At 43.8% G+C, this 14,879-nt stretch overlaps 1 protein-coding gene across 2 annotated transcripts in view; it reads left to right on the top strand.

Moving 5' to 3' along the window:
- The first annotated feature begins 1,110 nt into the window (after positions 1-1,110).
- NKAIN3 (sodium/potassium transporting ATPase interacting 3) overlaps positions 1,111-14,879 on the top strand; it is a 367,883-nt gene continuing 354,114 nt past the window's right edge. For both annotated transcript variants that reach the window (XM_055800856.1, XM_055800855.1), the window contains exon 1: positions 1,111-1,449. In XM_055800856.1, the coding sequence (XP_055656831.1) occupies positions 1,396-1,449 (54 nt within the window). In that variant the 5' untranslated portion in view covers positions 1,111-1,395. The remainder of the gene's footprint in view (positions 1,450-14,879) is intronic.

Genomic DNA, 14,879 nt, shown 5'->3' with positions numbered 1-14,879 from the left:
GGCAAACATGTCTACAACAACGTGCATACACCGATGTAGGGACCTGTGTATCTCCACTGAACCTACTTCTCTCGGCTGCCCGTGGAGAGGCTTCTGGAGAGCAGTGGTTGTTCATCCGTCTCCTGGCACGCAGGAATTCTCCGCAACTCCGTCAGCCCATTTACCTCTGCCGAGAAAGATTATGGCCGGGGCCGAGCCGCTCCCCCGGAGGCCCTTCCCAGCTCACACCCGCAAGGGACGGCAGCAGCCAGCGGACTCTCGTGGCACAGTGGCGTTACGGGGGAGGGAAACTCCCTCCCCCAGCACCGCCTGTCAGCGGCCAGGAAGGGGATTCACCAGCCGAGCGCCGGGCTCGGACGCCCAGGCCCCTCACCGCCCGCCGTGCAGCCCGCCGGCGGGCCCGCGCTCCCGCGCCGCGGGGAGAGGGAGGGAGGGAAACGGCCGCCCTGAGGCACCTCCCGTCACCCGCCGGCCCCCGCTCTGGCGGCCGGCACCCAGCCCGAGGGACTCCGTGGAACGGGGGCACGGTGACCTCCGCCGCCGCCTCCCGCCCCACCCTGGGACCCCCCCTCCGCCCCCGGCGCACCGCCGGCCGCGAACAATGGCCCGCCGCCAGCCCCCGGGCTTCCCCGGCCGCCGCACGGGCGGGCCGCTCCGGGGCCGGCCCCGCCCCGCCCCGCCGCTGGGCGGCCGCCGCTCCCCCGCCCCCTCCCCGCCTCGGCCGCCCAAGTCCCTTGAACTTTCCCCGGGCGCTCGCAACAAGCGGCCCGCGCGGGGCTGCCTGCGCCCCCGCCGCCCGCACAGACCCCGCGCCTCCCGCCGAGCCCCCCCAAGCACCGGCTGCCCTCGGAGCCTCCGGAATCCCCGCACACCGCCCGCCCAGGCGCCCTCCGAGCCCCCTCCCCCGGCGCGGCGCCCCCGGCAGAGCCCGCCGCCGCCTCCTCTCCTCTCCCTGGGCACCCGGCACAGCCCCCCGCCCTCCCTCGCACGCCCACGCGCGGCACCCCTCCACCCCACCCCCAGCCCCCCGCCTCCCCACACGCGTTCCGTCCGCCCACGCCCGCCCCGGTCCGCACACGCACACGCCCACCCCGTCCCCGTCCCCTTCCCCAGAGCCAGACCCGCGCCGCGCCGGGCGGAGCCCCCCGCCCTCGCCGCCGGCTGCCCCCCGGGGCCGCGCTGACCTCCGCGCGCTCCTTCCCGCCGCCGGGGAGGGCCCCCCTCAACAAAGGGGGCGAGCAGCGACAGGCGGGACGCGCGCACAGACACGCGCGCCCGGGCGCTCCGTCCGGATGCGGTGAGCCCCCCGCTTCGCCTCCGGGGCCGCGTCAGCGCGGGCGGCAAGAAGAGGAGAAGCGGCGGCTCTCCGGCGGCGCGGCGCGGCCGGCTGCCACCATGGGCTGCTGCACGGGGCGCTGCACGCTGATCTTCCTCTGCTCGCTGCAGCTGGTGAGTGCCCCGCCGCCCGCCACGGGGCACGCTTCGGCTTCGCGGGGGCGGGCAGGGACGGGCGCTCTCCCCCTCCCAGGGCGCGGCCCCCGGGGGCACGGCGCGGCGCGGAGCCGGCCGCGGAGCTGTCCGCGCCCGGTGCCGAGTGCGGGCGGCCGGCCCCGCTCCCTCCGCCCCCACGGGCCGCCCGCGCCCGCTGCTCGCCCCCAGCCCCCGGCCCGTAAGTTTTGCGGTGCGGCGCGGGGAGGAGGCGGCGCGGGGCGAGAGCGGCCCCGCGGCCGGGGCGGGGGGGAGGCGGCGGGCCCGTGGCGGGTGCCGCGGCGCCTCAGCCCGGCCGGCTGTCAGCGCTCCCTGCCTGAGGGAGGGGGAGAGACTCCGCCGCCCCGGCGGCGCTTCGAGGCGGTCTCGCTCCCCGCGGGTGCCGGGCAGGGGCTTCCCCCGTCCGCTGAAAGCCGGCCCGGGGGCGGCACGAGGGGGACGCTGCCCCCGCTCGGACGGCAGCCGGTGCCCGCGGGGCGGGCGGCGACCGGGGTCTGCGGCGCCGGGGGCCGGGCCGGGCATTGCTGGGCGCTGCCGCCGCGGGCCGCCCGCCGCCCCTGGCAGCGCGGCGGGGGGTGCGGGAGAAGGGCCGTCGCCGCCGCTTTTCTTTTTCTGTTTTTCTAAACCTTTGTAAGAGCGGCTTGCGCCGGCCCTCTCCTGTGACTTTACTTGGGATTGCTTTCCTCTGATTAAATATTCCTCAGCGTGCAATTGAAGCAACAGAACGGTGCATCTTCTCGTCTTTGTTTACTGAAGTTGGCATATTTGTTTCAGAGAAAGAGTTGTTGAGACAAAACCATCGCCGAACAATAATCATCCTTTCTCTGGCTCATTAGCTGGATGATAAAATAATGCTCTTCCTTTAACAGCAGTCCCTGGTCCCAAGGGTATTTTAAAAGATTTTTCTCTTTTTCTAGTGACTCAGAGTCATCATTTTGCCACATGATCTTTTTTAAGATGTGTGCTGTTCCTTGTGTGTGTGTCTGTAAAGAAGAAAAGTGGGATGCATTTGCTGTTGCTTGGGTGTCCGTCCCCCCGCCCCCCCCCCCCCCCCCCCCCCAGTCCTTTGCTAATCTAGTTTTCTGTTACAGCACTTTGAAATCGCTTCTGTTTCAGGGGTAATACACTTAAATGCAGAATGTACAATTACTTGAATTGAAGGCCCTCATTCATTTCCAGGGCTTTATGCCAGATTCTCCGCCTGTGTAAACTGGTCTACCTCCATTGTTTCCAGTGTGAGTCTCAACCTTCCTCAGCTGTGCTTTAATGTGGTGGAGCTAAGCGTGGTATAAGTACTTCAACAGCACAACCTTGTCAAAAAGCAGGGAAGATGCGTGATTTGTACTTGAGCGTGAGGAAAGCTTTGTTTATACATTTTTGGCCTTTTTTACTCTTGTTTTGCATCAGTTTTGCAGATACTGTCCTATCGGCTGCAGCAGGATCACTCCTGATTTACTTCAGTGTATGTGGGAGGGGAAATGAACCCTTTTTCTTCAAATATATCTCTCTGCCAGTTATGAAGGTTATAATAACTGTATTTGCTATTGTGTAGAGTTACTTGGAGGGTATAAAAATTGAAGTGAAGTGTGAATAGCCACCATAATCTCCAGAGAAATGCATATAAAGTCTTTCAGGAACAGATTCGTATTTTATAAAAGACCTATCAGATGATACAACAACTTTCAAAAATTACTTTAATACATAGTTTTTTCTGCTGTGCTTACCTGTTTTATGATAATGTTCCACTGTCATGTCCATGTATTTCAGACACTGATAAATGTCTGTATGGAAAAATGCTTTCATTTTGATTTATTTTCATTTTAAAATAGAAGTCATACTTTGGAAAGTAATCTAGTAGATGTGAACTTAAAGCTCAGGTACTTTCCATGATCTCAGTGACGGTAGTGTTCAGTTTATGTCTGTAGAAGTTGTGGCCGCGGGCGGTTTTAGATCTTTTTCTAACATCTCAGGGGTCATACGTATAAAGCATGCACAACAAAACTGCATCCCCAGACATTACTGTCATTAAGCGAGATTTATTGTACCTTGCATCCATTTATAGAGGGTTGAAAGAAGTATTACTGACTGTGGACAACATTTAGATTAAATGTTACAAAAACTAAAGCCCTTGAAATACTTATTTGTAGCATTTCAGAAGTACAAATGATTTATGTGACTTGAGGAAATACTTAAGAAGAGACAGATGGGCACGTTTTTTAGAAAAGGAAGTTGTTTACCTTAGTCATAATAAAGATTAACCTTTAGATATCACCTGAGAAAGAGGTCTCTTACAAAACACAGCTGGCAATACCTTTCATAGCATACATATACTATGTAGGTTGTCTTTGGTATAAGGTGATGTGAAGTAAAAAAGCCAAATTCCTGGAAACATACTAATACCAGAGAACTGGTTCTTGTTCTGAAGAAGGATGCAGTGTTTAGTGGCCTCAAAGCACAGTTTCTTGCTTCCTTATATGGCTGCATGTTTCTATGTTGCTGGGATGAAGAACTGTAAGGTAAAAACAGTTACTGCGTGCCAGTCAATAAATATCTTTTCTTTAATGATAATACATTAAATGTATTACGTTCAAGATTTGTTTGTAGTTTCCAGTTCTGTTTGTCAGTTGAAGAATTTGACATAAAAATGACAATACCAGTTTTCAGTTATGTTTTGATTCATGAAAGTGTTTATTTCTGACTGACAGCTTTTACACTTTATAATAAACACATTCTAATGTTGAGTTCCAGTAATCCCAAGGACAGTCTGTAGTTAGTCCTCTATCGTTTCATGATAGCCTTATTTTTAAATGTGAACCCATATCATTATGTGTAATACAGGATTCTGGGAAAAATCACCGAGATAGGGGGCTAGGCGGCACCAGCTCAGGAAAAGCTGTTAGGTACAGGGTTTCCTTGAACCTCTACAGGTGGATTCTGCTTCTGAAAACTAAGGGAATTTTGTGAAAGGAGAACTGTGTTGTGTCCGTGTCCCCCCAGCCCCCTACCTGGCCCCATCAAAACCCTGTGATCTTCCACTGTTTTGCGCTTCCTGACTGAAGCATTGTCATATGCCATTCTGAAGTTGACAAGCTAAGAACTCAGAAGTGTATGTATATCTTTTTTGTGCATAAATCTGTCATTAAGATTATTAGGACCTGTGTATACATCAGGAAAGTATATCATGAGGATATATGAATCCTTTGGATTACAGCCATAATTCTTAGTGGTGCCACTAGAAGTCTCAGATGTTGGCCTTGTCTGTACTAGAAAATTAAAGCAGCTGCCAGAGATGGTGCCTGCGCTAGTGTTGCCACCAAGCCATACAGTACTGCAACATGAAAATATTTGCAAAGTAAAACAAGTTCAAAAAATACTAAATTCTGGAAGGGGTAAATTGACAACAAATTGCAGGGAGATTTAGCTGTGTGAATCCAATTGATGTTAATACGTGTCACACAGTGAAAACCTTCATGCTGCTTTGAAAATGTGTTTTTTAGAAACTTCCATTGCAGGGTAATTTTGTTTCAATATTTATAGTAAGTGGAAGTTTTTGGTACCTAGGAATATACAGATATACAAACACAGAGAACTCTAAATAACAGAGATGGTGAATGAGATTTTTCAAAGCAGTGAAGGGAAGATTAATGGAAAGTGTATGGCTAAGTCCCCTTCGCTGCTTTGACAATCTCATTTCATGTGTTTATCCTTGGACTTCCCTGCACTGTGTTCACTGTATAGATCTTGATTTAGAAGTGTATGTTTTATCCAGTACAGTTAGTGTAAAATAGGCTGTTCCCTGTTTAACCTGTTACTTTCCAAATAATTTAAGTGTCAGCCGACCGCACTGGGAAATTTTTCCAGTGGAAACACAGCTTCTGCTTGTTACTGTTTTGACTAGCGATTATTTGGGGAGTGCAGTGGTTCATTTTAACAGACTTAATTCATCTCAATATTCAGAAGATTTATGTTTGTGATTGCCATTAACATTAATTATAATGATGTATGTAAATCCTTACACTTGGAGATGAGACTGTATCCATTAGACTGAATGATAACATTTCATCATTTGTTACTGTACATAGTGGAATTTCAGCAGTTATGTGGCAAAGTGATATATGTCACGCATAGATTTTAATCTCATTTTTAAATGCTTTATAAAGCTGGAAACTAACTTATGATTTTGGCTGTCGGTGCTTGTATGTTAGAACTGACAACAGTTAGACAGTTAACAGCTCAGGGAGTAAAGGGATTTGACAAATTTGAGAAAGTAAAATCTTTGAACCGGTAAATTGCTGCATCTTTTTATGTTGGTTAAGGTATTACTAACCCATTGATCTGGAGATGAAGCGTCTGTCCACTGATAAAGCAGGAGGAAGTATGAGGGGGTGCCTATTGTACTAGCAGGGGTGGAGGAGGCTTGGGATTGTAGCCCCAAACAATGCACTGGTTGCAGGATGTTGCCCTTTCTGTTAAGGCAGCTGACATGGGAGTGGTGTTTTGCTCCCATAACTCAAATGACACCCCCAAAACATGTAATCGTTGCTGGTGGCTGTGCCTAAGAGGCTGATACGCTTGTGTACTGGTGTGTAATTGAGTTTAACATTAAGATTGGAAGTAATACATTGCTTCCAGTAGAACTGCTTGAGTTAAATCTTTGCAATCCAAAAATGTATGAGACTATATAATTGGTAGGATCTCTCTTATGAGGGACAAGAGAGTAACAGCTAGCAATAAGTGTTTTTCACTTTGTGTTTTTGGTTTATTTTACAGGATTTTGGGGAGATACGTGTTAGTAAAACACACATTCCCAGTGCATCAGTACTATAGCGTTTAACCACTCCATGCACCAGCAGTATAGCCTCAGTAGTGAAATCCCGTCCTGCCAGAGCTGCATATAATATTTCTTTCAGTTCAGTGATCCAAAGTTGGGAATTCAAAACTTGAGGAAACCTGAACTTTCAGAGCTCTAGGAAATTTCTGAACTGGGTCAATTTCTTAAAGATGCTGTTTAGCTCTTCCTTAGTTTTAGGCTCTGTTCATCACAGCAGGGTGTTTTTCTGCAGTTCCTTGCTGCTCTGTGACTGATGATCAACTGTTATAAACACCTAAGTGATAAACACTTATTATTTTTAAAGTGATGAAGTGAAAGTGTTGAGATTTCAATGATAATAATGGCAATTGATTCTCTGAAATTTGGGAATTGCATAGCTATCTTTCCTGTGTATAAGATCAGTAGGTTTTGGAAATAATTATTTTAAGAACACTGGAATATGCTGCTGATCTGCTTCTGTTTTGAGATCTGCTACATTCTGCCAAGAAACAATTCTTGGGACTAGGAAACAAGGGCTGTGTTTTTTGGAAATCATTGAAATTCAGAAGGATTGTATTCTTGGATTCAAATGGAATTTGGGTAGGACTTACAGAACTTGAACACAATAGGTTTATTTTTGGACATCATATGGGATCGACTGCACTTGCAGTTAATTATGTGGTGTTTAAATCTTGCTGATTTTGTGAAGTTTGGATCTGAAACAAAAACTTGTAAGACTAGGTAATCTTAGGTCATGTTTTCAATCTGTATGTATCTTACACGCAACTTAGACCCTTTTAGTTTTGGGGGTTTTAGTTTTAGTTCTGATAAGTTGACAAATAAGTGATAAAATCACAATTCTTTAATTTTTTAGGTAAAAGGTTGCATTTTGGCTCCTTTACGATATCCAATGCTTAGTCTCCACAATCAAATAAGTGCATTTAATTGGCTAGGTGAGCAGAGAGAGGATCAAACCAGTCACACAGATCATTGGCCCTGATACTGCACAAGAAAGGTGAATGGAGGTTTTACACTTCACTTGAATAGGGCTGGAATCAATTCATGCATTCAGTACAAATACTGGTAAGGTGGTCTCTTCTTGGATGTGCTCAGTGAAAAGAGGAGAGGCAGTGGACTAGGATGCAACAAGGGGGAAATTATGATTAAATATTAGGAAAGAAAAATTTACAGTGAAAACAGTCATGCATTGGATCATGTTTTCCAGAGAAGTTGTGGAAACTTGAATTAATTCAAACCCCAGCTGAACATAGCTGTGAAATACCTGATCTAACAGAATTGTATCTGATGTTGAATTTGGCCCTGCTATGAGTAAAGGTTTTACCAGATGACCTCCAGAGATTCCTTTCAACTTAGGTTATCCCATGATTACATGATCTTTCCAAAGCATAAGGAGTAAGGGCTTTTAATTCCTTGTTGGGAGAGTATTTAAAATACACAGTAATTTGAGTTGTTTCAAAATAATTAGTTTCTTAATTTGTTGTGGGCATAATGCTGTGGAAATAGGCTTGATATGGCAACAACAATCCTGGTATTCAGTTTTACCTCTTGGTATCAAACTTTGGTGTTAAATTAAATGAGAAGTACCTGTAATAGCCTTGTCATCTATTATTTCACAAATAATAATTCTGTGATACAGTGTAGTATGTCAGATCTTTTAACTTATTAGTATTGAAGCAAAATATATTTTATTCATTCAGTCCTATAATTAATTGCTTAGCAGTCATTTTGGGGCAAAGAGCTGTTATTTCTATCTGTACAGGGAAATGAGCTGCACATTTTTGGTTCTAGATGAGTAAAGGAGCAGTAATAAGTGACTGCGTTGTTCATGAAACTGATACTATGACACAGAGTTTTTCACCTCTAGGTCACATTTTGAAATTCACTGCAAGTTAGATGAAGGCAAATGTCATTATGAAATGTTTATACAAAATGTTAGTGGTCTTGATATAAAAATACCATCTCCATATTGGTCCTAATTTCCACTTCTTATGTTACACTCGGAGAGTTGAGGTTGGTGGCCATGGTTCTGTGAAGACTATGCTTTCTTCAGATCATCTTTTCAGGGGTGCTAGCAGGACAGCGTAATGAAATTTGCACTATCTTTGCTCATACTGGACATGGTATCCTTGCTAGGGATGTCAGGATAGGGAGACATTTGTAAGCTTTATGAGTCACATTAAGTCAAAATGAAAAATAATGCTGATTGCATTGATTTTGTGTAAATTTCATCTTTTTCACTGGTCAGAAAGAACATTCCTTATCTTTTTATTTAGTGCATTTTGCCTTGAAAATAGAAGTCGGGCAATAACAAATTGAAAACGTCTCACTTTGAATCTTAAAGCAGCTCAGATTTGTCTCAGGTGAAAGAGTTTTGTCCTCATCTATCAAGAGCAGTTAATGCATACCTTCCTAAAGGGTATGCCAGCAAGTTTCAGATCACACATTACTACACCTAGTGAGACCTGCAATTCCTTAACAGAGCAGTGCCAGCAGCACTATTACAAATTTTATTATGTTATGGGCTTCCCCCCTCCCCCCGCCATGTGCAACCAGTGAAATCCTTGTAATCTCGCTATGGATCTGTGCGTTTGGTAGGTCTGTAAAAGACAGTAGTAAGCTGGATTTAATCACTGTTCTCTGATCTTAGGAATATACAGAGTACTTAAGACTCTGGTAATAAAAATGTAGTAAAAGATTTTATTTTAGTCTTTTTACCTTTTACTATACTTCCTTATCATCTCTTCAAACACAGTCATACCTTGCATGTAATCTCAGCTCAGATGGACTTTTTAATGCTGTGGTGATGTGGGACTTGTTCTTACGAGTTGCTGAATGCCCTCCAGCTCTCATTAAAGTTGCTGAAAGTCATTCTTTTACGTATAAGGTTTTTATAACGATAGGTTCCATCAAAAGCAGCAGTGAATCCCTTCCACATGGTGAATGCCAGCCTTATGGTAAAAGAAGAGGAAAAAGGAAAGTTTTCTACTTAATAGAACAATCAGTTTCTTCCAGACAAATATCCTTTACAGAAGTTAACATCACAAAGTAGTAAGTTTGAGAATTTTCTGAAATTAAAAAGGAAGATAATTGTAAAACAATTATTTATGTCGAGAATGACTCGCTTGAATAATTACAGTTGGTCTTTCCAGAGATATCTCCAAAGGGGGTTGAGTGAAAGTTTTTCTTTATTTCATCATACAGAAGTTTTGTCTGAGAAGAAGTATAAATATATATAAAGAGCATATGTTTGACAACGAACCAAATGGAACTTCCCCAAGGAGACTTTTGACACACTCCAAAGAAGCTACAGATAAAGCAAAGCAAGAATAATAATTAGGAAATGAACCATGAGCAGAAAGAGCCTGAAATGCTTTTATAGTGAGGGAGATTATGTGGGAACATGGGATGAAAAGTATAGAAAGGCACATTTAGATGAGTGTGAAGAAAGTGGGACATGGAGGCCCTTTTCGGCAGACAGATGAAAGTTGGCTCTATGTGTGGGAGGAATTCCTGTCCAAGGTTTCACTGAAAACAAGATCTTACAGAAAAAAAAAAATATCTTTTTTTAACATGCCACTGCTGATGAGCCAGTTTCTCACTATTCTGTTGTAAAGCAACTATGTTAGTGTCAAACCTTTTGAATAAAGAGAGCCAAGGAAGTGAAACCATATGATGATATTTTTTAGGGAGATAGGAATTAATGAAAGTCTGTCTCATCCAACTTTAGTTTTTGCCTTTGGTTGAACCTTGAGTACTCTGTGCTGTTCTGGGAATGCTGCAGCCTCCCTGCCTGTTGGCATTTCCCAGAACATGTGAGCGGAGTGCTCCTGGAGCTTAGGAGCGTGCAGCTGAAGCTCAGCACAACCCACACTGGAAATGAGTAGACACATAAATCCCTGTCAGCCTTATGCATCCATACAAAAGGAAAAAAACCCACAGTTAAATGCAGATTTTTAGATGGATTGAAAAGAGCTCATAATATGTCTAAATGCATTTTGGAAACAGGATTCTGTTAAAATGGATTACATGGAGAAAAATCCTTTCAGAAGTTTAGTCTCCACAATCAAAGAATGAAAAGCCGAAGAATTCTAGAGCTGGAAAGAGTAGTGCATTATAATGGAAGAATAAGATCACAAAAATATATAGTTCTGCTTTGCTTATGATCTATTTATTTTTTCCTGCTAAAAGCTTGCTGTATCTTTTCCATTACAGAGTGAGAAGGGTGTTTCATTTCTCTAATACGTATTTTTTTAATGAACTAAGTAGACCTCATCAAGGTAAGTGTGTTTAGATTTTAACTGGAACAGAAACCTTGCTGCTCCTATAGATTGTATGTATAGTTTACATCACAGAAACCTGAAAAGCCTCTCTGCCCTCTAATGCAGATGGAGCTACTCAGAAAACTGAAAAGACGTGGTCTCTTCAAAGAGATCCTCTGACCTACTGAAGATTCTTTAAATCAGTCTTAGTTAGTTACTTGTACATTTGTAAGATGCCTGTTTTAGTGTACCCACTAACATGTGCATTCAGGAAGCCTTAAAAATGCCCAGATTTGGAAGATATTATCACCAGTTCCCACTGTTTCCAGTTAATTCATATATTATGGAAGATTGCAGACTGGTGCTCAGCGTCATCTTTCTTCTGATAAACAATCCCTATTCTCATCTACAGGTAACTGTTGGCTGTAATGCCTAGCCGTGAAATGATACACGATTTCCATTTTCCTGCTTTTGAGCCTGCTGATTTGTTCTCAACTCTCCTCCCAACTATTTCAAAACAAGTTCCAAGTTCTGATCTTCGTCTGTTTTATCAAAGTAGGATTCAGACCCTGTCCCCCCCAACCTCAAACCAGTCAAGACTGTTGGAATTTACTTGTGGCTGTAAATGAGCCTAGTGAACATTTTAAGGAGTTTAAGGTTCTCCCCATCCTGAAAATATCCTTCACTTCTGTGGTTGAGTTCTCCTATTACCCGTGCCTAAAAATACTGCATCATTCTAGAGAACTGGAAGAAATGGTAAATGTGTTTGCAGTTACAAATGACAGAATTCCTCGGTTAAAACAGATGGAGTAATTAATGCTGTTTGGCAGTGCACTTTCAAAAACAAGGATGACTCTCCAGTCTTGGAGAAATACACGTGTAGGTCCTTAACTTCTCTTCCAGCATTATTACAAAAAAGCAAAGGCATGCGGAAATGCATTTATGCTACTGTGGTCCATTTCTCTTCACTTGTAGGAAGATCAAGTATGTTGTATGTATGACAGTAGCCGAAATCCAAACTTCATGCAAATGTCACAAATTAGTTGAAGTATATTAGATACCATGAATGGCTTTATGTTGTATTATTAATGTATAATTTAATCATAGTGGTTTGATGAAAGCCAAAGCTGACAGAGTTGTGCCAGAAGTAACCACAAAGTGCCAAAGATTATTTAAATTACATTAAGTAATTTAATTACTTAAGTAATTAAATAACCCCTTAATTTCTCTAATACGTATTTTTTTCATGAGTTAAGTTGACATCATGAAGATAAGTGTGTTTAGATTTTAATCAGCTGGAATCAGTTGAATGCACTGATGACTCTTCCAAAATGTAGCCTGTGCAGCTGAGATGCAGTGTGCTGCCTTGCACAGCAGTGATGGGAGGTGCCTGAAGCCTTGTCCTTAACTGCAGTGTGGAGCAGCCACACCAGGATGTTGCTGAGTACCGTCACATAGATATGTGTACCTTGTTGCTTGTTCCCGTTGTTCTAAACCTGTATCCACTCTGATGTGCTGAAATTTTTTACACAGGCTGTGTTTAAAAGAAGTGTATTGCACGATGTCTGAAGAAAAATACTACCTATAAACTCTTTTGGTCCCGTTTAACACGCCTGGATTATCTAGAAAGTGTGTGGGAGAAACTGATGTCAAATAGTTTTTGTATCCATGAAGGGTTCCAGGTTTCAGTGTTCAGCCAGTATGTGATACTTACTTCACTGAAAGCTGAAGAACTGTTTCTGCAGAGGCTGGTGGCCAAGAGAGTGTCCAGGTTAATCAGAAGTCTCACTGAGCAACAGAGATTCTGGCCTTTTCTTTGTACAGGTAATAATTTAATTATTTGTTATTTAGCTTTTTTATGTATTTGGTTCCTTTGGATGGTCTGACCCTTGAAATTCTTGGCCAGATGAATCTCTTAGCTTTCTGTGGGATTTCTGGGGTGTAGTTAAGATTTCTAGGCTGAACTATAGCCAGTGCACATGCCAGACATGCTGGAGTGCTCCAGTACTGCTGGGGTTTCACTGTGCTTATTAACATAGTGAGAAGATGAAGTAATTAGTGCCTCAAATCCAGTGCTAGGTTTTTAAAGATCATTTGAAGCTGAGGTTGGCTGGACTAGGACATGTATCTGAGATACACCTTGCCCCAAGTGCTGACAAACCAAAACAGGGGATGGAGTTAGAAAAGGAAGCATGCAAATATTTTGCTTTAGGCCCTACAGAAAGTCTCTGGAGTCCTAGTTGAGGCTGTTCTTCTACTTGGTGCTTCTTCATGTTTCTGCATATGGTTACCATAATTGGCCACAAGTTACTATAAGCATATTAACATTTCAATAGGCAAGTTCTCTGTATTTGAGTGCGCTCTAATTTGGAGAACAAGTTTCTTTTTAATTCTGTACTTTTTGAGAAGTCGTTTAGAGGTGCTAAAATTCATTGCAAAGACAAAAATCTCTTTCTGTTTGAGGAGGAATGTAGTAACTATGGGTTCTCTTTTGGAAAGATTATTTTCAGGTGTTGACAGGTTTGAATTGATCCTGACATGATTAGCTCTCCTGCAAAATGAGACTTGCAAATATCTACACCTGCACTGACTGCATGCTTAGTTGGGGATTTCCCCTCGCATTGCCACCTGTGGACACAAGGTTTTGGAGAAGGCAGGAGTCAGTCTTTTAAGGGTGTTTTGAAGAACAGGAAAATAAAAAAAATGTCCCTAAAATGCTGGAACTGACCATCTGCATATGAGGAAAGGACAATTTTGAGTCAGGGAAGAGTTTTTTTTTAATTATTTTCTGGTGATAGATAGAAGCAATGTTTAATTTGCACTAAAAGAACCATGAGTTCATTGTTTTCTTGATATGTTACCTTTGTCAACCCATTTGTTCAGTTTTTGGTAACTGGAATTGGTTAAAAAATTACAGCATGTTTACTGCAATAGGAAGAAGAATTCCTAAGCTCTTGGGAGGCAAACCTTCATTTTTGCAAGTACCTTTTTCTCTGAATGACAAAAGCACATCTGACAGTGAATCCCAACTATCTAGGCAGAAGAGCAATTTCCAAGGCAACCCATTCACATTCAATTCCCTTCCTCTAAAACCAAAGCAATAAATTATGCTGGTGTTTAAGGGGTAATCTCTGTGGCTTTAAAGAACATAAACTATCAGAGACATACAGTCTTGACTGTGCTAAGTGTTGAGCACCTCCTTTGCTGGAGTGAGTAACCTCATCTCCCACCGAGGACATCAAGAGTTACACATACTCGTGCCCTTCCGCTCGCGCATCCCTATCCTGAGGGACTGAGCTGTAACCAAGGCAGCTCTGCCACTGACTGGCCTCGGTAAGTGCAGGCACTGTTAGAGGGTGCCATTAGATGAAGTCATTGAACCATTAGGAAGCCTGCAAAAATGAGTACCTTCTTTAATCTGAAAAGCGTTGTGGTTGAGAATATACCCATTGGACATCCTCGAGGGAAGATTTCTTTCACACATACTGATTCTGTCAGTGTTACCAGCCAGCATTTCACTAGGATGAGACTTAGCTTTGTAACATTGCATGGATCCTACATCATGCTGAGTAGTACTGGTCATCTATTATTAATGTGCTCACATTTTTGCTAGACTAAAAGTATCTCATTATCCATTTTCTTATTAAATCTTCCATTACTTTAAGGTGTTTTCAGGTTCTGCTCTGCTCTCATTTTATTAGTTGGGAACAAAGGCTTTTCAAATGTCAGAAGCTAGTATATGCTGATTTCTGGATAAGCAAGAAAATACCTCAGATTTTGTGGCCATTTTTTATATAATGATGTCTTTGAGCCTTATACACAGTTCTTATAAAGTTATTTCCCTTTTTCCTGTTTGAATACATATCTACATGCAATTACATTTTTGCATTAGAAGTACTGGCTGTATGGCAAAGTGAGACTTCATCCAGTCATCATAACCAGTTATTCTTTGGCACATATATAGAGTTCAAAGAACTCCTAAGTTAGAGAAGTAACTTTGTGTTTGCTTACACAAGTTGATGGAGACAGTCACATGTTTTCTGCTTTGAGACGGCCAGAAGTAAGCCAGTTTGCGTCTGGGAAATGTGGAGTTAGCATGGAGTTAGTAGGCACAGTACAGTGCTGATCCATCCACAAGGCATCTGGACAGAAGCTGGCTTGTATCTGGACAGGCTGGAGTATAGACAAAGCAGTGTCAGACCCACTGTGGGAAAGACATGCACCTTGCTGAGTTTAATACTGTTAGATAGATACTTATTCTCTAAATGTCGTTACCTGAGTTTCTTAGCTACTGACATTGA

Source organism: Falco peregrinus, chromosome 3, assembly GCF_023634155.1.
Source record: "Falco peregrinus isolate bFalPer1 chromosome 3, bFalPer1.pri, whole genome shotgun sequence".
NCBI classification, from domain to species: Eukaryota; Metazoa; Chordata; class Aves; order Falconiformes; family Falconidae; genus Falco; species Falco peregrinus.
This window is presented reverse-complemented; position numbering and strand designations above follow the sequence as displayed.